The sequence below is a fragment of the Garra rufa genome, chromosome 2, assembly GCF_049309525.1.
Source record: "Garra rufa chromosome 2, GarRuf1.0, whole genome shotgun sequence".
Lineage (NCBI taxonomy): Eukaryota > Metazoa > Chordata > Actinopteri > Cypriniformes > Cyprinidae > Garra > Garra rufa.
In genome coordinates this window covers 9,178,939-9,201,100 of record NC_133362.1, presented here as the reverse complement: position 1 = coordinate 9,201,100, position 22,162 = coordinate 9,178,939, and the positions used below count along the sequence as shown (strand labels likewise).

At 35.1% G+C, this 22,162-nt stretch overlaps 2 protein-coding genes across 2 annotated transcripts in view; one reads left to right on the top strand and one right to left on the bottom strand.

Annotated features, from left to right (window-relative positions):
• The first annotated feature begins 960 nt into the window (after window positions 1-960).
• zbtb8os (zinc finger and BTB domain containing 8 opposite strand) lies at window positions 961-15,382 on the top strand. Its single transcript, XM_073833679.1, has 7 exons — window positions 961-1,145; window positions 1,940-1,964; window positions 2,282-2,403; window positions 5,926-6,008; window positions 6,090-6,142; window positions 8,378-8,414; window positions 15,163-15,382. Exons 1-7 carry the CDS (start codon window positions 1,064-1,066, stop codon window positions 15,247-15,249), a joined length of 489 nt encoding a protein of 162 aa, XP_073689780.1. The 5' UTR covers window positions 961-1,063; the 3' UTR covers window positions 15,250-15,382.
• A 936-nt stretch (window positions 15,383-16,318) lies between these two features.
• LOC141325171 (CD276 antigen homolog) overlaps window positions 16,319-22,162 on the bottom strand; it is a 34,083-nt gene continuing 28,239 nt past the window's right edge. Inside the window, exon 4 of the mRNA XM_073833678.1 lies at window positions 16,319-20,289. Within this exon, the coding sequence (XP_073689779.1) occupies window positions 20,177-20,289 (113 nt within the window). The 3' untranslated portion in view covers window positions 16,319-20,176. The remainder of the gene's footprint in view (window positions 20,290-22,162) is intronic.

Sequence of the window (22,162 nt, the reverse complement as noted above, 5' to 3'; positions counted from 1 at the left end):
TATTGAGAAAAATGGTATAAATAAAAAAAAAACTTTGGTATTCAATTATAAAATAATGAAACCGTTAAACAGCATGTAAATCACCACAGTGATAGGATGCAGAACAAAAATCTGTTGGAGTTTGAAGAAAAGAATTCGATTTTTATATTTTTATGATTTTTTTGCGCATGTCAGATTAATAGTTTTTTTTTTGGGGGGGGGGGAGACAGAGATAGAGAGATTGTTAATAGCATTGGTCCTGACTACGGTATGCAGTTCTTAAAAGCAGTTTAGTAACATGAAATGCGCCGCGTTAGGTCGGAGGTGTTTGTTACCGTAAATATCTATATAGGCGCGCAACGTAACTTTAGGCGGAGATGGCGTGACCGCACTTTTACGAAGCGCAGATGGTGTGACCGCAGTATATGCAGACTAGGACTAGCAATATAAGAGTCTTTTTCTCCTCTCTTTTTTCGTGTGGCTCAAGGAGGGCGATGCACTATCGCCCACCATGGGCCAGCCGCCCCTGTTCATTCCCTGTTTTTCAAATGGCTTCATTCATCCCGTCTCACTTGCCCTTCCCCATGTATGGGTGATTGTATATTTGTTTGTTTAGATTAGCTGTGTATGTTACTAGTGTCGCTAGACGAACTGGTCAATTGATTGTAATGTTAATTCTACCTTGTTATTTTAAAACCCTAGAACTCAAAAATATTACATTATATATTGACATTATTGTGTTTAATTAATTAATAAAACCAATTAAAAAATGAAACCAGTAATGAATATTAAATATAATTACACCAAATGAGGTGCTGCTGCATTTAAGCTCAAGCACTAAGCTCATTTAAGCACTAACCTTACACATGATTGTAACATTAAATATTATACATATATAAAAAAAGGACGAGACATCACGTTAGTTACATAATTTAACCTTTATTATGAAAATTACTACATGAGCCGCGGACTCTTAAATGACAAGATGGTTCACTGTTTCTGCCTTCACTCTGTATGTCTAGCATGTTTTCTCGGAAACTGGGACCTTACACCTACACAGCATTAAATCACTCAGAGAAGAACAATGAATGACCGCGAACTTGATCTCACGGAAGCGCAAAAAGCTATAAAATCAAAATATCCTCCCATCACCAAGAAATATGAGTGTAAGTGGAATCAAATGCACTGTCTATTCCGCATGTCATGTAAATCCAGTAACGTACATAGCCAAAACCTGCTGAAACTAAATGTAAATGTGTTGAAAAGTATCTAATATATGCTTGTCATACATAAAAGTAGTATATAAGTAAAATCTCGAGCGTTTCTTGACGAGAACGTTACGTTAACTACGATGTTTGACATGGCGAAGGTTCATGAAAATTAATTAGGTCACGTGATGCGACGCTCCGAGAGGTATACGTAAGCACGCAACATGTAGTAGCAACCTCAAAGATGTTTTTTTTTATTATGGAAATCCAAAACTACTATCTGTTTTAAAAAAAAATCATTTATTGCTTTAAAAAACTTTTAAAAATCTTTTTCCCTTTTTCTTGCTGAACTTGATTTTCTTGTTTCATCTCTAAGACTTACAAATAATAAAAATAACCAAATTTTTGTTGCATTATGACAACTTTTCTAAAAGGATGTAGTTTATTTTTATACTTTTCTTTTCTGTATGGATAACACCATTTTGATGTACGCAAATCGAGAATATTATTTTCTGTTTTTATCTTTATGATTGTTCCTTCTAGGAATTTATCAGTCAAAAAAAGTTTTTGGAAAAAAAACCATGTAGTAGCAATTTATTTTTATTATTACAAAATAGTTATATAACATACGTCTTATTTTAAGATTAATAATGGCAAAATGTGTATGTATTTTTTTTTAGTTCAAGATTTCTTTTAGCTCTATTTAGAAATAAATTGTCATCATTAAAGCAATATTTGATTTTCTGTTTCAGATCTTGACCATACTGCAGATGTCCAGTAAGTATTTGCCATGTGACTAGTGCACTGTTACTTAAGTAAATAAATGCAGGGATAAATGGAAATGTCAGAAGCTGCGTTAGTGGTAAAGGAAATACTGAAATGAAAACAGTGATTTTAAAGGACAAGTGAGTCATTTCTTTTCCACTAGAATCTTTTTGTTTGGTTTTACTTATACTTGGGTGTAACTTTGGCTTAGGAATAATGTTTGGTTCAGTGGAAGAACAAGCAATATTTTAAAACAGCTCACCTTTAAATTTATAATTAAGTGTATTTGCAGTGTAACCTTAAATCATTGCCTTTGGTTTCCACTGTAGGATTCACTCATGGGGTGATTCACTGGAGGAGGCTTTTGAACAGTGTGCAATGGGGATGTTTGGTTACATGACAGACACAGAAACTGTTGAACCCATTGACACTTTAGAAGTAGAATCAGAAGGTGAGACAGTATATTCAGCCATTTCTTTTCAGACTACCTGGAAATGCAAGTGTCTAAAACATTTGACTCCACACATGCACACAGCTAAGTTCGGTTGTCAGTTCAGTAATTTACAGAAGTGATGATAAAATTTAAGTAGTGAAAAGCAAATTTACAAAAGTTGTACACAGTAGTACAGAACCAAACTGAAAAATGTAATAATGTACAGTGCCTTGCAAAAGTATTCATACCCCATTTTTTCACATTTTGTTATGTTGCTGCCTTATGTTAAACTGCTTTAAATTACTTTTTTCCATATCAGTCTACACTCCATACACCATATTGATAAATTAAAAACAGAATTGTCACAACTTGATAAATTATTAAAAATTCTGAATCTTCTAGCCCAGTCTGAGATTCGGAATGCTCTGGACTAGGTTTTCATTAAGGCTATCTCAATATTTTGGTGCACTGAGCTTTCCTTATACTCTGGCGAGTTTCTCAATCCATGCTGCTGAAAAACAGCCTCACAGCAAATTAAATTTTTTGCAAGTGATAAGCAGTGCCTGTTGCAGTTATGTTTGTCCTTTTGTAAGTTTCTTCCATCTGCATATCATGAAGCTCAACTAGAGTGAGAATCAACTTCTTGGTCACCACTCTAACAAAGCCCTTCTCCATCAGTTGCTCAGTTTGGCCTGGAGGCCAGCTCTAGGAAGAGTCCTGGTTGTTTCAAACTTCTTTCATTAAGAGTAATAGAGACTACACGTTTCTGTGAACCTTCAATGCAGCAGAATTTTTTTCTGAACTCTTCCCCAGATATGTGGCTTGATGCAATCCTGTTTCTGAGCTCTACAGGCAGTTTTTTTTTTTAAATCAGGGCTTGGTTTTGCTTTGAAATGCATTTTCAGCTGTTAGAGCTTTCATTAAGATGTGTGTTCCTTTCCAAATCATAGTTTAATTTGCCACCGGTTAACTTCTCTCAAAGTGTAGCAACATCTACAAGCAATATGAATGCTGCTGAACTAAATGTCAATTGTCTCAGATAAGGGTATGAATACTTATGCAATGGAATCATTTAGGTTTTTTATTTTTACTACATTTGTAAAAAAAAAGTAATGTAAAGCAGTTTAACATAAGGCAGCAAGCCAGCAACATGACAAAATGTGAAGAAAAAAACGAAGGGGTATGAATACTTTTGCAAGTATTTAAACATGCATCAGAGATATGTCTCTCTTTTGTATGCTTGGTGAAAGAAAATGGCAGGAATATATGCCTTCACTCATTCATGTTGCCAGGTGTTGCTAGAAAAAAAACTCCAGACAAGCCCATAATAAACTAAAATCAATCCAAATGCTTTATATATTGAAAATAAGACCGTAATATCAAACCTGCCCACATTAATAACTCTGATCATTTAATGAGCCATAACCATACAGGCACAAACATGCTTATAATTAAAGGACTTGCTCGGAAGCAGCTTTCCAAACTTAAAACAGGATGTGGATTAGTTAAAGGGGTCATCGGATGCCCATTTTCCACAAGTTCATATGATTCTTTAGGGTCTTAATGAAAAGTCTTTAATACACTTTGGTTAAAAATTCTCAGGAGTAGTGTAAAAAAACACCCTTTTACCTTGTCAAAATCAGCTCTGCAAAATATCAGCTCATTTTACGCATGGGCCCTTTAAATGCAAATGAGCTCTGCTTGCCTCGCCCTTCTCTTCTGAGGGATTAGGAGCTGTAATGTTTACTTTAGCCGCATTTAGCTGTGTTTATCTGCAAAACTTGCCAACAAGCACATTATTAAGAAAGGCCATTTGCAAAGATGCATTAAAAAACCTTAAACTCACTTCTGCTGTGGGTGAAGCTGCATCAGGAACAATTTGCATCAACTAGACGCATATGTATATCCGGATCGGCGCTTTCCTTTTGAAAACGAAAGTAACATTAAACCTCTGCGCGTCTTCAGCGGCTCAGATGTCGGGAGTAAATGAGGATTGCTATGTTCATTGTTACATCCAACAACAGAACACCTCAATCGCTCAGTTAGAGTCTTCCTCTGCACCTGAGTCACACAATAGCGATCGTATTGGGACTGTTTCAGCTCGGTGAGGGCGGGTCTAAAGTAAGGCGCTCATGTCAATCAACTGTGTTTCGTCACACCGACAAAAAGCTTAGAATGATCTGATTTTAAAAAGTGGATATTACTTTTAAAGATTAAAAAAATACCACTTGGGTGGATTTTTATCATTGTAGGGTGGTTGTGTACACAAACTACCAACACACATTAATGTTCAAACAACATGGAAAAGTTAGTTTTGCATCCGATGACCCCTTTAAAATATAAAATAAATCTTTAAGTAATATTACTTAGATTAAAAAATAGCTGATAAAAACACATGACAGTGCGCAACCAAGAACATTCAAAGCAATTTTGGACGTGATTCTTGCTTCGCAAACACACAATGATAATTATAGGGGTTGAGCCACAGAAGACTAAACAGTGCTGATTAAAGGACATGTTTATTTTGACTTTCTTGTGTAATCAGTCTTGAATTGTTTCACACGTTATCATATTTTAGTGTCATTCTGAACGTAGCCACAATGTCTCTTTCTGTCGTTTGGCCCAATTTCAGTAGTGTTCCGCTTAGGATAATACAGGATTTAATATGTTTTGCCAGTAAGCTTAATAGCTATGAGGTCAGAGTTTGCACGTTGACTGTACAGTCCAGAAATAAACATCACCACACAAAAAAACAAGTAGATTCATCTTCATGTTGCTGCAAAGTAGTATGACTTGCTTTCCTCCACAAAAGGAGAAAGAAAAAGGACACTTATGTTGTGTGGACATGAATGCTATTTCCACTAAATAGTGCTAGACAAAAATTCTAAATAATTTGATATATGCTGTTCACAATGAAGCTTGAAGCAATATTCTGTTTTTCTGAGCAACAGTGGGCAGAGTGCATAAAAAAAATAGTAATTGCTAACAAAATTAAACTGTTGTTCCCGCTGAGCAGGATATTAAATATAGCCTAAAAGGTGAAGTGTTGGGAGTGGTAGACATTAAAGCTATTACATGACTTCATATGACCAAAATATATTGCAAGAGTTATAAAGATCACATTTATAGTGCTTAATTATTCTGTTTGTGAAAGAAATAACTGTTTTTGCTATTCAATAGAAAAAAAATTAGATTAAACTAAAAGGAAAAAGCTTTTTTTGAACTTCCAACTTCCAGAAGTTTCCAGAGTTTTACAGTATTTGGAAAAAGTTCTAACATGATCTCATTTAAAAAAGCACTATAAAATATTTTTTTTGTGTTTGAGGGCTGTGGATTCAGATAACTTGAGAACTATTTCCTGTCGCAAGTAACTAAATAAATGAAATTTGTTATTATTGCACAAAACATTATGCAGAAGTACTGACAGATTAGATTAGTGGGGTGTTAAAAGCAATTTCAAAGTCACTGTGTGACAAAAAAAAATAAATAAATGAGAAACCACTGGTCAGACCGGATGCTGATTTTATCTTGTTGTTTCAGGAGATGATATGGAGTCACTCCTTTTTCATTTCTTAGATGACTGGCTCTTTAAATTCAGTGCGGATATCTTCTTCATTCCTAGGGTAATGTTCACAAACTGACAACAGATTTCCTGTAAACTCAGTCCTTTCCATTTTCTAACAAACTGGTCTTTTGTTTCACAGGAAGTGAAGGTGTTGCACATAGACCGAATGCGCTGCAGAATCCGCTCGATAGGGTGAGTTCTGACTGAACGCCTTTTCACTGTACTGCCCAGGGAGCTCCGACAGATACTCAGCCAAAACCATTGAACACTAGCCTTTTTGTCCTCAGATGTTAAGCAGGTGTATTCAGTTTGAATAGCAAGGAAAGGATGGGAAATGTTTGGAAATTACGTAATAGGAATTATAGTGAAAGTAGGCTGAATCATTTTCACTGGAAATCTTTTTGATGTGTGTTTTATTAGAGGATGAGTCTCTCACATGAACAAACAGAGTTACGATGTGTAAACCTCATTTTATGAGTTTTGTATTTTTTTTTTTTTGTCAACCACATTTGATGTACACATGATATTGACATCTGGTGCAACCCCAGACCAACATCTGGTTCAAATATGTTTCCTGTAAAAAAAAAGAAAATGGAATTCACCCACTAACAATATAATGAAATATTTGCCATTTATATTTATATTTATATAAGTTCATGTTTATAACATCTTCACGCCTTATAGATGGGCAAAAATAAGAGGGATCATACAAAATGCATGTTATTGTTTATTTAGTTCTGACCTGAATAAGATGGTTCACATAAAATATGATTTCATTTAGTCCACAAGAGAAAATAATAGTTAAATTGATAAAAATGACCCCGTTCAAAAGTTTACATCCTCTTGATTCTTAATACCGTGTTGTTAGTTCCTTGTTTGTCCTGAACAGTTAAACTGTCTGCTGTTCTTCAGAACAATCCTTAAGGTCCCACAAATTGTTTGTTTTTCCAGTACTTTTGTGTATTTGAACCCTTTCCAACAATGACTGTATGATTTTGAGATCCATCTTTTCACACTGAGGACAACTGAGGGACTCATATGCAACTATTAGAGAAGGTTCAAATGCTCACTGATAAGCCAGAAGGAAAAAACACGCATTAAAAACAGAATGGAGATGTGTACATTTTTGCCTAAATATCATTTTTTTTTTTCATTTAGTACTGCCCTTCAGAGGCTAAAGAAGATAGTTACGTGTTTCCCAGAAGACAAAACAAATTACATTTCTCCTGATCTTCAAATTCACAACAGTTTTCACCCTCTGGCTCCTAATGAGCTTCTTCTAAAGCATCAGTGAGTGTTTGAACCTTCTGTAATAGCATATGAGTCCCTCAGTTGTCCTCAGTGTAAAAAAAAGATGGATCTCAGAATCATACTGTCATTGTTGGAAAGGGTTCAAATACACAAAAATGTTGGAAAAGTAAAGAATTTGTGGGACCTGAAGGATTTAAAAAACAAACAAACACAGCTGTAGATCATTCAGGTAACAACTCAGTATTACGAATCAAGGGGATATAAACTTTTGAATGGCGTTATTTTTATAAATTCTTTTTATGTTTATAAACTATTATTTTCTATGGTGGACTATATGCAAACATTTTATGTGAAATATCCTATTCAGGTCAGTACTAAATAAACAATAACATGAATTTTGTATGATCCCTGTTATTTTGGCAAAATAATTAATTCTTAAAGAGTGATGTAAACTTTTGACCTCAACTGTATATAGAATATATTATAGTATTATATATTATTATACATGAGTATACTGCATGCATGCACATAAAGTTAGACATATATAACTGTTTATAACCCTATTGGTTCAGATATTATGCAACCAGTTGAAGTCATGCACAAGAGACACAGTCATGCACATTTCTGACAAGTGTCTGGCTTTTCCATCTAGCACGTTTTGTTGTTTAAACAGTCTGGAATTTGGGGTTTTCCAAGTCTGCCTTTCTCGAGAACCACACATACCAATTACCTTTACCTAATATAAATGTTAAAGGGATAGCTGATCCAAACAAAGGAAAATGTTGTCATTTACTCAGCCTCATGTCATTTCAAACCTGTGAATATAGAGGAAAATACTTTGAAGAATGTGGCTAAGCAAACCGTTTCTGGTGTCCACTCTTTCGTTCTGTGTTAGCATCTTTTTTAAATAGTTACTGTGTAAGTCATTGAGGACCAACAGTTTGGTTACCCACATTGTTCAAAATGTCTTCTATGTTTAACAGAAGAAACAAATGCATTTAGGTTTGGAAAAACTTGATGGTGAGTAAATAATGCTAGAATTTTCATTTTTGTTATTCTCTTAAAAAAAAATCTGCATTTAAATTCAACAGTAGCATTTTGAGAAATTCTGGATAGTTTTCAGATGATTATTGTGTGGCTATTGTGCATGTTTCATTCAGTCTTTTTTATTTGTAGGTGGGGAGAAGAGTTCAGTATAAATAAGCATCCGCAGGTACGTTCCCATCTGTCTGTGGCTATGACCACCAGGGCTGTGCTCTGTATAAACACGTCAAACACATCTGTGGCTTATTAGTTTTACGCATTCACCTTTCTGCTGAATCACATTTAGTTGAACGGTAGCACATCTCTTTGCCAGCCCTAGTATAAACTATTATGGAAATCCAGAGGGGATTCTAAAGCATTGCTTGTTCCAACTAGGGTTACCACTTTTAATACCCAAGAATAAGGGACGCATTGGGGGGGGTGATCATGTAATCATGTAATCAATGTAATCATGTGCCATATCTCAAAAATGCTGCAGTAAAAAGGCTTCATATGAGTTTTGCATATAATATGGGACGTCCTGAATAAGAACTGATCATTGTTTTTTTTTCTACTTATTAGACTCTGAAGTCTAATAATGTCCCATTTCTCAGAAAAGAACCGTCAAGTACACCAATAAATAAAACGGATATTAAAGCAGAAATGCAAATAAATAAGTAAATAAAAATTCACGAGCATTTTGTAGTATTATCTCTCAGTCCTGGGCGTCTAAATGAAAAGCGCTCTGCAAGCGCGTTCTCTCTGTGTTGTTTCTGAAACTACCGTAATCACTGTAATATGCGCGCACTCTTAAAATCAATCGCGGCTGGCTTGACCGTGTTTTTCTGAACCGCAGCTGGCTTTACCGCAGTGATTATTTGCATGAGACTCTGCTTTAAAAAAAATATATAAAAAATACGGGACAAAACCCGTCCCGTATTGATTCAAAACGGGACGCGCAATTTCATTCTCAAATACGGGACGATTCCGTATTTTAAGGGACGGGTGGCAACCCTAGTTCCAACTGCAACAACAACGGAAATTTAAATAACAAATATCAATTTTGTAAATTAAATCATAGGGGAGTTGGGATTAGGCAATTCCTTATATAGGACCGTCTACAAACTGCAAGTCCAAGATGGGAGCAATAAATCAACCAGAAAACCGCAACTGCTTTGGATGAAGTTATGCAAACCTGCGGTTTGAACCACCCATTCTGTAGTGTTGTTAAAAAAATACAAACAAATGAGATTAAGGGAACACAGGACACAACCTAACAATTTTTGAATTTCTGTTTGTTTAGATCCACGTGGGGTTCAGAGTATACATTTTTATTCACATTAATTTCACACGTCTAGTGTAAATATGTCGCTTTGTTTCATAATTCCAGTGTACACGTTTTTCATTATTAACCTCAAAAGAAAGGAAGTAAAATGTTACAATATGCCCAGTAGGTGGGATACGTTGTAACATCTGAGGGACACGTTATGGTGACGTTACCATATGACATCTTAAAATGTTATCTGGTCAAATAAAAATTATATATACACTTTTTTTTGTTAATTAAATTAAATTACTAACTTTTTCAAATAAAATGCCGTTTTTTTTAAGAATTTAAAATAATCCAGTTTTGGAGATTAGAATAATAGCAGATTTGTCTCGATTTATAAAGGAATACTAAGATGAAAAATGTACTTCAGCCATGTGTGAAAATATGTAAACCATGTGCGCTAGAATTACCTCTACCACTGTTTAAAGGAACACTCCACTTTTTTGGAAATAGGCTCATTCTCCAACTCCCCCCGAGTTAATAAATTGAGTTTTACCGTTTTGAAATCCACTCAGCCTTTTTTCACTTTTAGCATAGGTCATTGAATCCTCTTAGACCAATAGCATTGCGTTCAAAAATGACCAACGAGTTTCAATATTTGTCCTATTTAATACTTGACTGATTTTAATACTTGTAGTTATATCGTGACGTGTACTAATACCGGCGGAAAATGTAAAGCTGCGATTTTCCAGACCAATAAGATTAGGAACTACACTCCCATTCCGGTGTAATAGTCAAGGAAGTTTGCTGCCGTAACATGGCCGAAGCAGGCGGAGTAATATCACATAGCGCCTGAAATTAGTTCCCAGCTAGGTTAGTGGTATTACTGCGCCTGCTTCGGCCATATTACGGCAGCAAACTTCCTTGACTATTATGCAGTAATGGGAGTGTAGTTCCTAATCTTATCGGTCTAGAAAATCGCAGCTTTACATTTTCTGCCGGTATTAGTACACGATATAAGTACAGAAGAGTCAAGTTTTAAATAGGACAAATATCAAAACTCGTTGGTCATTTTTGATTTGAGAGTTTTTTTCTTCATTGGGACAGATTTGGAGAAATTTAACATTACTTCACTTGCTCAGCAATGGATACTCTGCAGTTAATGGGTGCCATCATAATCAGAGTCCAAACTGCTGATATAAACATCACAACCACTTTTTTCAATTTCATATTTTAGTATTCGCTGCCGTTCAAAAGTTTGGCATTTGTAAGATTTGTGAAGTATTTCCTGTTCATCAATGTTGAGGTTCAGCAACACTTTTATTCAGCCAGTATGTGTTAAATTGATAAAAAGTGATTAGATAAGACTTTTTATTTTAAATAAATGCTGTTCTTTTTAACTTTTTATTCATCAAAGAATCCTTAAAGACTCACAGGTTGCAAAACAATATTAAGCACCACAACTGTTTCTAAAATTGATAAATCGGCATATTAGAATGATTTCTGAAGGATTGTGTTGCACTGAAGACTGGAGTAATGATGCTGAAAATGTAGCTTTGATCACAGAAATAAATTAAATTGCAAAATTGCAATAATATTTCATAATATTACTTATTTTTGATCAAATAAATGGAACTTTAATGAATAAAAAAACCATAGCAAAGTTATGAGGATTTCCCAATCATACTGGCGGAATATGAGAAAATGTGCTGAGAGCCAGATTGTGTTCAAGTATTAACATTAATTATATAGAAAACATAGATGAACAGCACCTAACCAGACTCTTCTAGGTAAATCTAGAGTTAATCTGATTACAACCACATTGTATGATTGAACATTTCATTGATTGTATGTTTCATTTCTGTAGCACTAAATGAGAGTACAGAAACTGACGTGACAATATAATGGATTCGATCATAAAAAAGAATGGGAGAAATTGTAACACTCAGAATGGCATCTCTTTGTAGTGCATCTGCATTAGTTACGCATGATTTAAGATGAATTTACAATGCAAGTAATGATTTGATATTTTAGAGTACTAAAGATTTCTGCCTTTCCCCATTCAAAAAGGTTTATACTGGCTTGTGTGCATTATATGCAACATTAATACTGTAATATAGACTATGATTACAATATTTTAAAACCCTGTAATATTCGTCTGGGGACTACATCCCTCTGTAATTTCCTTTCCATGAAGCACATCATTTAAAGTAACCTTCAAGTTACTAATTAAATCCAGTCTAATAAGAAACGCATAAGACTTTATTTTTGTAGATAGCCAAGGACAGAGATTTCTCACAGTTTTAAGATTTTTTTATGTTTTTAAAGAAGTTTTTCCTGTTCATCAAGATTGAGTTTATTTAATTAAAAATACAGAAATAAAACTGTAATATTGTGAAATATTTTTCTATCAATATACTTTAAAATAGAATTTATTCCTGTGATGCAAAGCTGAATTTTCAGCATCATTACTCCAGTCTTAAGTGTCACACGATCCTTTAGAATTCGGCTGTTCGTTTTAACCTTTAATTCATCAGAGAATCCTGAAAAAAGTATCACAGATTGCAAATAAATAAATAAATAAATATTAAGCACCACAACTGTTTCCAAAATGGATAATAAATCAGCATATTAGAAGGATCATGTGACACTGAATACTGGAGTAATGATGCTGAAAATTCTGCTTTGCATTGCAGAAATAAATGACATTTTAAAGTATATTAAAATAGAAAACTGTTAGTTTAAACAGCAATAATATTTCAGAATATAATTTTTTTTTCTGTATTTTTGATCAAATAAATGGAACTTTATTGAGCATAAGAGACTACTTTAAAAAACTTTTAAGATCTTACTGATCCCAAACTTTTGAACAGTGCTGTATGTTCATACTTTCACCAAAAAAAGAAAATGGTAGCAAAGTTATGAGGATTTCCCAATCATAGCAGCCTCTACTGACCAGATTGTGTTTGAGTATTTACTTTGAATATAGAAAACAGAGATGAACCGCACCTAACTAGAGTTAGGTGTTAATCTGACAACAACCACAATGTATGATTAAACATTTCAGTGATCATTTGGTTTTATTCCTGTATTATTAGAAAAATGATTTAGAGAAATTGGAACACTCCGACTGGCATCTGTTTGTAGTGCTTTTTAAGCTAAATTAATGATGCAAGTAAAGTAGATTTGATTTTTTAAAGTACTAAAGATTTCAGCCTTTCCCCATTCAAAAATGTTTATACGGGCTTGTGTGTATTATATGCTACATTAACACTGTAATATAGTGTTTCCTTCACTTTATGATTATACTGTGATGTATAGTCTTTTAACACCCTCTAATATTCATCTGGGGACTACATCCCTCTGTAATTTTTTTTTCCACGAAGCACATAATTTAAAGTAACCTTAAAATTACCAACAATGTGCAGTCTAATATGAAAGTCCTGACACTTTATTTTTGTGGAGGTTTCTCATAGTTTCAGGATGTTGTCACAGTGTTGTTTATTGCGGGTCTGGTATATATCTCTCCAGATGTATATAAATAAAGCTAATGGAATGTTAAACTATTATATGTGAAAACAAGCGGACTAGAATAAAGCTCATAAGAATCCTATTCAACTGCAAATCACTAATTGTTTGTGCTCCACATCTCATATTTGAAAATGTTTGAGAACACATACTACATTTGTTTATTTGGGCAGAACAAGCAAACAAGTGATAGAATTTAGTGGTGAATACTCGCAGTTCTGTTTATGTCTAGTCTGGGCTGCTTAAACCCAAAAGCTGAATAGTTGCAGAGCATTCGCTCATCCCAGAGCGTTCATACCAGACGCGACTTGGACGCTTGAACATTTTGAGTTTACTCGCTTCATTCGCGCGTGAAATTCACTTCACAACAGACGCGAATTCGCGTCCTGGGCGAGGCTCGTCAGCGGTAAAGTAGATGTAAAATACGGCGAATAAGCTCAATATGCTGGCTTTAGCTAGCTTGTAGTCTCAATGTGTGTGTATAGGCCTATATAGCTTAAATTGAGTACAGAGCGTTTTTTACAACTTACCAGATTGTCCGACCTCCTCACTCACGTTCTTCCAAGCAAGCTCCTTTTTATTCCTGTTTCTATAAAAGTACAAAGATGTATCTTACAGCTCCGAGTATCCACTTAGCGACGATGATTTTGTCCTCCATTGTTGTTTCGGATTTCTGCCTCCGTCACTACTAGAGCAAGCTCCTGATTGGTTAACAGCGCGAATATTCGCCAAAGTTCAGATTTTTTAACTCGCTCGAATCACGCGTTACGCGCGTCAAACGTTCGAAACGCTCAGTTCACGCGAATCGCGTCGGAGGATGACTATCGCGTCTTTGCATTAACTTAAAGGAACACTTCACTTTTTTGGAAATAGCCGAATATAGCATCGCGTTCAAAAATGACCAAGGAGTTTCGATATTTGTCCTATTTAAAACTTGACTCTTCTGTAGTTATATTGTGTACTAATCCCAGCGGAAAATGTAAAGCTGCGATTTTCTAGGCCGATAAGAATAGGAACTACACTCCCATTCCTGTGTAATAGTAAAGGAAGTTAGCTGCCATAATATGGCTGAAGCAGGCGGAGTAATATTCCGCAGCACATGTGCAAATGCTAACCTAGCTGGGAACTAATTTCAGGCGCTGCATGATATTACTCCACCTGCTGCATCCATATTATGGCAGCAAACTTCCTTGACTATTACGCTGGAATGGGAGTGTAGTTCCTAATTTTATTTTAAGGGATTAGTACACGATATAACTACAGAAGAGTCAAGTTTTAAATAGGACAAATATCGAAACTCGTTGGTCATTTTTGAACGCGATGCTATATTGGTCTCATAGGATTCAATGATCTATGCTAAGCTATGCTAAAAGTGATATTGCCAGAACTGGAGAACGGCTAAATGGATTTTAAAACCGTAAAATTCAACTTAATAACTCGGGGGGAGTTGGAGAATGAGCCTATTTCCAAAAAAAAGGGGAGTGTTTCTTTAACATGTAAATCACTCGCGCTTGACACCAGATGCGACTTGCGCAAATATTTATAGGAATGAATTGAAAACGCTCGCTCCCCTGCACTTGCTACCTGCCAGTGGAAACTCACCGTTATGCTTCATTCGAGTCTGGTGTGAACGCACCACGATGTAAGTGAGTTTGTTTCTTCAGAACAGATTTGGAGAAATGCAGCATTGCATCACTTGCTCACCACTGGATCCTCTGCAGTGAATGGGTGCCATCAGAATGAGAGTCTAAATAGCTGATTAAGAACATCACAATTAATCCACACCATTTTAGTCCATCAAGTAACATCTTGTCAAGTGAAAAACAAGACACAAATCCATTATTTTTTTAACTCTAAACTGTCGCTTCTAGCCAAAATATGCATCCAATCTATAATAATGCTTCCTCCAGCATTACTGTTTTTCCTGTTGTTGTCTCAAATCAAAATCCAGCAACATATTTGTTTAGAACTGCTTTGCACTGTCAAACGTTGATTAATCTGAGCCTGTTTCTCTCCTGATTCAGCCAATACTGCATTTTTACTGAAGAAAGCAATGTTATGGCTTGTATTTTAACCAGAAGCAATGAATGACAACAAATCGCAACGTTTTTTTTAATGCTTTTATTTACCTGTTCTACAGGGAACAGAAGTGAAAGCAATCACCTACTCTGCTATGCAAGTACATGACAAGGAGAAACCAGAAATCTTTGTCATCATCGATATTTAAAAAAACAGAAATGCATGACATAAAAGTTAATACCTCATGTTAATTTTCATAATGTTAAAAGATTGTGCCTTCTAGTTGGAATGGACTTGTGGGAGGTGTCATTTCTGTAAATGATGAAATGTTTTGTGGATTACTTTGTCTGAAATACTGTTTTTATTTATTTTTTGGTCTGATTTTTCATTGTTTAATAATTGTGTTACTTAGAAACAAACACACAACACCTGGTCACGTTTCAGAAAGCATGTCAACCCTGAAATGAGGGAAACTCTGGGTTTTCCGTTTCAGAATGGAAGGTTTGTCAAACCTGAGAAAGCAAAGTAAGTCAAGCCCGTTTCTGAAAGAGAGGTTCACTTCAGTAAACCCACATTTAACCTACCATTCTGCCCATTTTTACCTTTGATATTATAACAGTGGTTAAGAATAAAAGTTGAAGTATTCAGACGTCTTTTTGGCGGGAACTGTTGCCATGGTGAATCATAATTTCGTAGCTCCATTAATCAGGGCTTTTCATAGTTGTGGTGCAAGCGCTAAACTCCAAGTAAACCTACTCAGAGTGGATTTAACTATCTCAGTTCAGCTGTTCTGAAACCGAAATCTCAGAGTTTCCCATTTCAGAGTAACTCAATTTAAAGTTCAAGTTTAAACTCAGAGTTGGTTGAACCCCTCTTATTAAATGGGCCCCTGGTATAAAAATGACCTTGTTTGGTTTAATTAGGTTTTGGTCGACATTCTATTTTTTGTTAGTTTAACACGTCTTGATAACGAACACATATATGAAAAACATTAAACACACTCATTTGTTTATACTGAGGTTAATAAAAATAGATCTTAATTTTGTTAATAATAATGCTACATTGAAAGTGAACTCCAGCAAGGCTGTGCGTAATAAAAACCTTCAAAATCAGCAGGTATACAATGACATTTTTTGCCTTGAACGTTCTTTCAGTAATAAACATTTGTATAGTCCTCTATATATATATATATATATATATATATATATATGTTTAAAATCATATTGATATGTTTTTTAACATACAGTCAAGCCCAAAATTATTCATACCCCTGGCAAATTCTGACTTTTTTTTTTTTTTTTTTTTTTTATTACCAAAAATGACACAGGCTTCTCCCAAAAGATAACAAGATGATGTACAAGAGGCATCATTGTGTAAAAAAAAAAGTGGCATGTCCAAAATTATTCATACCCTTTGCAAACTGTCACAGTCTATGGAAAAATCCAAAGTTCTATACCAGTCCAAATAGTTCAAGCTGTTCTAAAGCATCCTAATTACTCTGATTCATTGGGAACAGCTGTTTTAATCAACTCAACAGGTGAAAAACAGAAGCTCTCTGCTGTTGGTTTGTGGACAGTCATGGCTAAGAGCTCACTGAGAAAATGCTCATCTGGAAAAAGAATAAGACTTCTGGTCCTAAGAACACCATCCCCACTGTCAAACATGGTGGTGGGTAGGGCTGGGCGGTATACCTTTTCATACCGAATACCGGTGTTTTTTTTTTTTTTTTTTTTTTTTTTTTTAAAGATATTCATTTTCCATATACCCCAATACCGGTGAGTGTGCGTACAAAGCGTCGGGAACACGTATGTTGACGCAAACCCAAACCGCAGCCTGCACGTGCTTGTCTGAAGCAACACATCTGCGGCGTGGACGTATTTTAGTATATCTGAGAAAGACCCACGGACAGGGATTTGCAAAACTTGTAATGCCGAAATTTCAAGAGGTGGTGTGTCTGCACTGCAGTGATGAGAGCAGAGATCGGCGCATTGCGTGCAGACAGATGTAGCTTTCAGTGAGTGAAAAACAATGGCTTTACGTTGGTGTTACGTCGCAATATTTTAAAGATATGTCTTTTCTATATACTGTATTTTTATTAATATTTATGTTTTAAACCATGGAGGTGAGCCAATGGATATCACACAAGCAACATGGAAACTGATCAATATGTTAAAGTGAAAGTAAAAACGGACTTTCAGCATCTGATGTGCATTCTTTCAGACAATGAGAGACGATTATACTTCATATGCTGATATTAATTTAGTCCCTTAATATTTTTCTTGTGCCCCGAACATGGTGGGAAAAAAAATAAAAAGAAACGTATTTTGTGTAAGGTTTGTTTTGAAAGTCTTAAAGCTCTTAAAGGAGAACTCCGGTGTGATATTGACCTAAAGTGTATTGAATCATGATACCGAGTGTAAACGTACCTTGCATATCTCATCTCGGTTTGTGTCCTGCACTCCGAAATCTGGGGTCAGTTAGCCGATGCTCACAACAGGCTGTCAATGAGAGTCAACAGGGCATCGAAGAAGCCATGTAAATAAATCACTGTTTTACGCCATTTACGAGGCACAAAGTAGCTCCACACTTCATTGGTAGACTTCCAAGGGCCCTGACATTTATAACGAGACATTGAGAACTCAGAAAAAGCACCGGTAGTTTATTTACAATAAGATTTATACAGACATTTTCCACCAGGAACAGACCGGTCGCCGCCATCTTAAATTTAGTCACGATAAGTCGAGTGACGAGCAGGAAGGAACTTATCAGGTTTTCAACTTATCAGGTTGTAGTTTCCTTGGTGCTCGACACTCGACTTATCGTGACTACATTCAAGATGGCGGCGATTGCTTAACTACTTGCAGTTACTGTCTGTTTAAATCTTCTCGTAAATAAACTACAGGTGCTTTTTCTGAGTTCTCAATGTCTCGTTTTAAATGTCAGGGCCCTTGGAAGTCTACCAATGAAGTGTGGAGCTACTTTGTGCCTCGTAAATGGTGTAAAACAGTGATTTATTTACATGGCTTCTTCGATGCCCTGTTGACTCTCATTGACAACCTTCTCCTTTAATTTTCATTGATGACTGCAGTGTTATTAGGAGGTTATGAAAGTCATAATTATGATTTCAGGTGGTCTTAAATGTGGGGACTGAAAGACAAGAATTTCGATGAAACTTCAAAAGGCTATCCATTGAATAAATATGAGCCTGCACGTTTCAAAATCATTTGTATACTACCATTCTGACATTGCCTCCTGCTGGAAGAGAAACGTGTAGAGTTGTTAATGTGAACTGATGGATCCACAAGATAATGTGTTATAAAAATTTAAACAAAGGCAGTAAAATATATGTATATGTTATTTAAGTAATATAATACTTGATTGATAATAATTGTTTAATCTGATATAGTTGATTTATTCTTTGAAACTTTAATATTAATTTATGCAATTGCAATGCCTTGATTCTAGTGAGATTTAGTACACAGTCATAGCCATAAATGCAATGGTACTAATAATTGACATAACTGTTTCGGTTTTCAGCCTTGGTTTCCTCTTTTTCGGTTTTCGGCCAAGAATTTTCATTTCGGTGCATCACTACATCATATGCAAATGTGGTCAGGCTAAAGTTGTAGCCGCAGGAATCAACACAAGCTATTTGCTTCACCACCTCCGCCACAAACATGTCCTGGAATGTGAAGAATGCACAATAAAGCGTTGTGTATTTTGACTGCAAGTCATGAATTCTGATTTCTTCACCTCATTACAATTATGAGTGCCACTGTCACTTCTTTGTGAACAGCAGCATTTTGTTAGACCAATCAAACCTGAGTTAATACTAGTCCGGTCAATGTAAGCCAATATACTGCAGTAATTATTCTCTCATTTATTAGGAAATGTGGTTAACACCTAGTCATGCATGTAAAAAAAAAATACCGTCAAATACCGTGATACCATATAATTTTGAAAAATACCATAATATACATTTTTGGTCGTACCGCCCAGCTCTAGTGGTGGGAACCTAATGTTTTGGGGGTGCAGTAAATGTAAATGGCACCATGAAAAAGGAGCAATACATCAAAATTCTCAACAACAACAACATCAGGCAGTCTGCAGAGAAACTTGGCCTTGGGCACCAGTGGACATTTCAGCACAACGACCCAAAACACACAGCAAAAGTGGTGAAGAAATGGTTAGCAGACAAAAACATTAACGTTTTGCAGTGGTCCAGCCAGAGTCCTGACTTAAATCCAATTGAGAATCTGTGAAGGGAGCTAAAGATCAGGGCAATGGCAAGGAGACCCTCCAACCTGAATGAGTTGGAGCTCATCGCTAAAGATGAAAATACCAGTGGAGACATGCAAAAAGCTGGTCAGCAATTATAGGAAGCGTTTGATTGCTGTAATAGCCAATAAAGGCTTTTCTATTGATTATTGAGAAGGGTATGAATAATTTTGGACATGCCACTTTTTGTTCAAATGTAAATAAAAGAAGAGTAATATTTTTTTCCAGAATGATGCCCCTTGTACATCGTCTTATCTTCTGGGAGATGCCTGTGTCATTTCTAATAATAATAAAAAAAACTTGCTGGTTGAATAAAAGTAACTTTAAATCAGAATTTGCCAGGGGTATGAATAATTTCAGGCTTGACTGTATCTGTCTTCATTGAGCTGTCACTTTAACACTGAAGTGTGTCTGTGGTGGCAAACGGACTAAAAAAGATTGATAGTCCTGGCTTAAATTCATGCTAGTGTTGTTATGCTGGTTAGCATGTTCATGATATTGTTATTCGGACCTTTTTTCAGTAAAAGGCGATTTAAAAGTATTTAGCAAAGTATGACTTTTGTAAAACATTGTAATCGTATTATTCTCACTCTTAACATTATTGAATGCCATAAATTGTGTGAAACAAACACAATGTAACTGCAACAAAAATCTAACACCAGCTTTCTAATGCTTTCTGATTCTCCCAAATCTGGATTGCATGAAGTCTAATAGAGCAGCAGTATTCATTTAAATATAAGAATAAAAGCCCAAAAATATTTCTTAAGGCACTATTGGGATAGCAGTAGTAGTTTGTGTTCAGAACAAGCACATTCATTTCCAGCAACTCATGTGAATGATGCAGTGTGGATGTGAGGTCATTTGCGTTTGTTGCGACAGTATAACCATAACAGCACACCTGTCGAGCACATGAGGAAAATACACAATACAGACAGAACCATAACTGATGTACTGGAGCTCATGTTCCCATCTAAAATAAAACAGACAGACAAGAGGAACACATTACTGACAAATGACTCCATTCATATACAAAAGTTAACAAACATAATCTGTATCAAATTTTAAACAGGATATTGTAACACTGACAAATTTTTGAAAGAAGTCTCTTTTGCTCACCAAGGCTGGATGTATTCAGTATGGTTAAAACGGTGATATTCTGAAATATTATTTCAATTTAAAATAACTGTTTTCTTTGTGAATATGTTTTAAAATATTATGGCAACGTTGAATTTTTAGCATCGTTACTCCAGTCTTCAGTGTCACATGATTTTCAGAAATCATTCTAATATGCTGATTTGCTGTTCAAGAGACATTTCTGATTATTATCAAGGTTGAAAAAGGTTGTGCTGTTTGATACTTTTGTGGAAACCAGTATTAATGTTTTTAAGGAACAAAATATTTTAAACCCTTTCTAACATTTTAAAGTTTTTGCTGTCACTTTTGATCAATTTAATGCATCCTTGCTTGTCAAATGTTTAGATACACCTTGCAGAATTTGCAAAATGTTATTTTATCAAAACTAAAGATGTTTACAAATAGTCCACAAGAGAAAATGATAGTTAAGATATAGTTAAATGATAATTAAGAGATGGGGGGTGAAAACATTTTGAATTTGAATATCAGGGTAAATTGTACTTTTTTGTCTTCTGGGAAACATGTAATTATCTTCTGTAGCTCCTCAAGGGCAGTATTAAATGAAAAAAAAAAGAGAAAAAAAATGTACATCTTCATTCTGTTCAAAAGTTTTCACCCCCAGCTCTTAATGCATAGTTTTTTTTCCTTCTGAAGCATCAGTGAGTGTTTGAACCTTCTGTAATAGTTGCATATGAGTCTCTCAGTTGTCCTCAGTGTGAAAAGATGGACCTCAAAAATCATACAGTCATTGTTGGAAAGGGTTCAAATACACAAAAATGCTGAAAAACCAAATAATCTGTGGGACCTGAAGGATTTTTCTTAAAAGCAGCGGTCAGTATAACTGTTCAGGGCAAACCAGGGATTCATGAACAACTATCACTAAACCAAAAAATAAAAATAAAAACAGCTGTGGATCATTCCATTCAAATAAAAACACAGTATTAAGAATCAAGCCTATGTAAACTTTTAAACAGACATTTGAATCTAACTATTATTTTCTCTTGTGACTATATGTAAATGTATTTTATATGAAGTATATTCTGGTCAGTACTAAATAAAAAAATAACATGCATTTTGTATGATTTATCTGATTTTGGTAAAATAATAAACATTTTTCAGATTCTGAAAGGTGTATGTTAACTTTTGCCAACATATTTTGGATCTGCACAGAAATGTCTCAATTACATGCTTGATTAGCAGAAAGGAAATTAAAATAAGGTCAAAACATTTTTTTGCTGACAGTTTCCTCAAACTTTATGCAATTTATAATGCTTGCAAGACATCCTGTAAAGAAATCAGCAAAAAGAAATTGCAACTTGACGTTGCAAAAGTCTGTACAACAGTGAATCAGCTGCAATACTCAAAATCCTGTTCCTTTGCATCATAATCACTTGCAGTGTCACCTTCCAAACAATGTGGTTTTGTTCCTAAAATGAATGCCAGTTTGGGAACTATAGGCATTTCAACGTCTAAACTAAGAGTAATGCTTATTCAAAATTGTCTCAGAGAAAAAAAAATGTCAAGTGAAACAGACAATCCTGTTAGCTATCAGACAATAAAGCATTGATTCTGCTCTCAGGAACTCGCAACAAAAGACTGAACTGATTGTCCGAGGTTACATACCAAATGCATGGCAGTTTGTACAATTTAGTACTTTGTACAATTGGACTTTCTTGCTTCGTTATAGAATGTGTTAGAGAACATGAGCA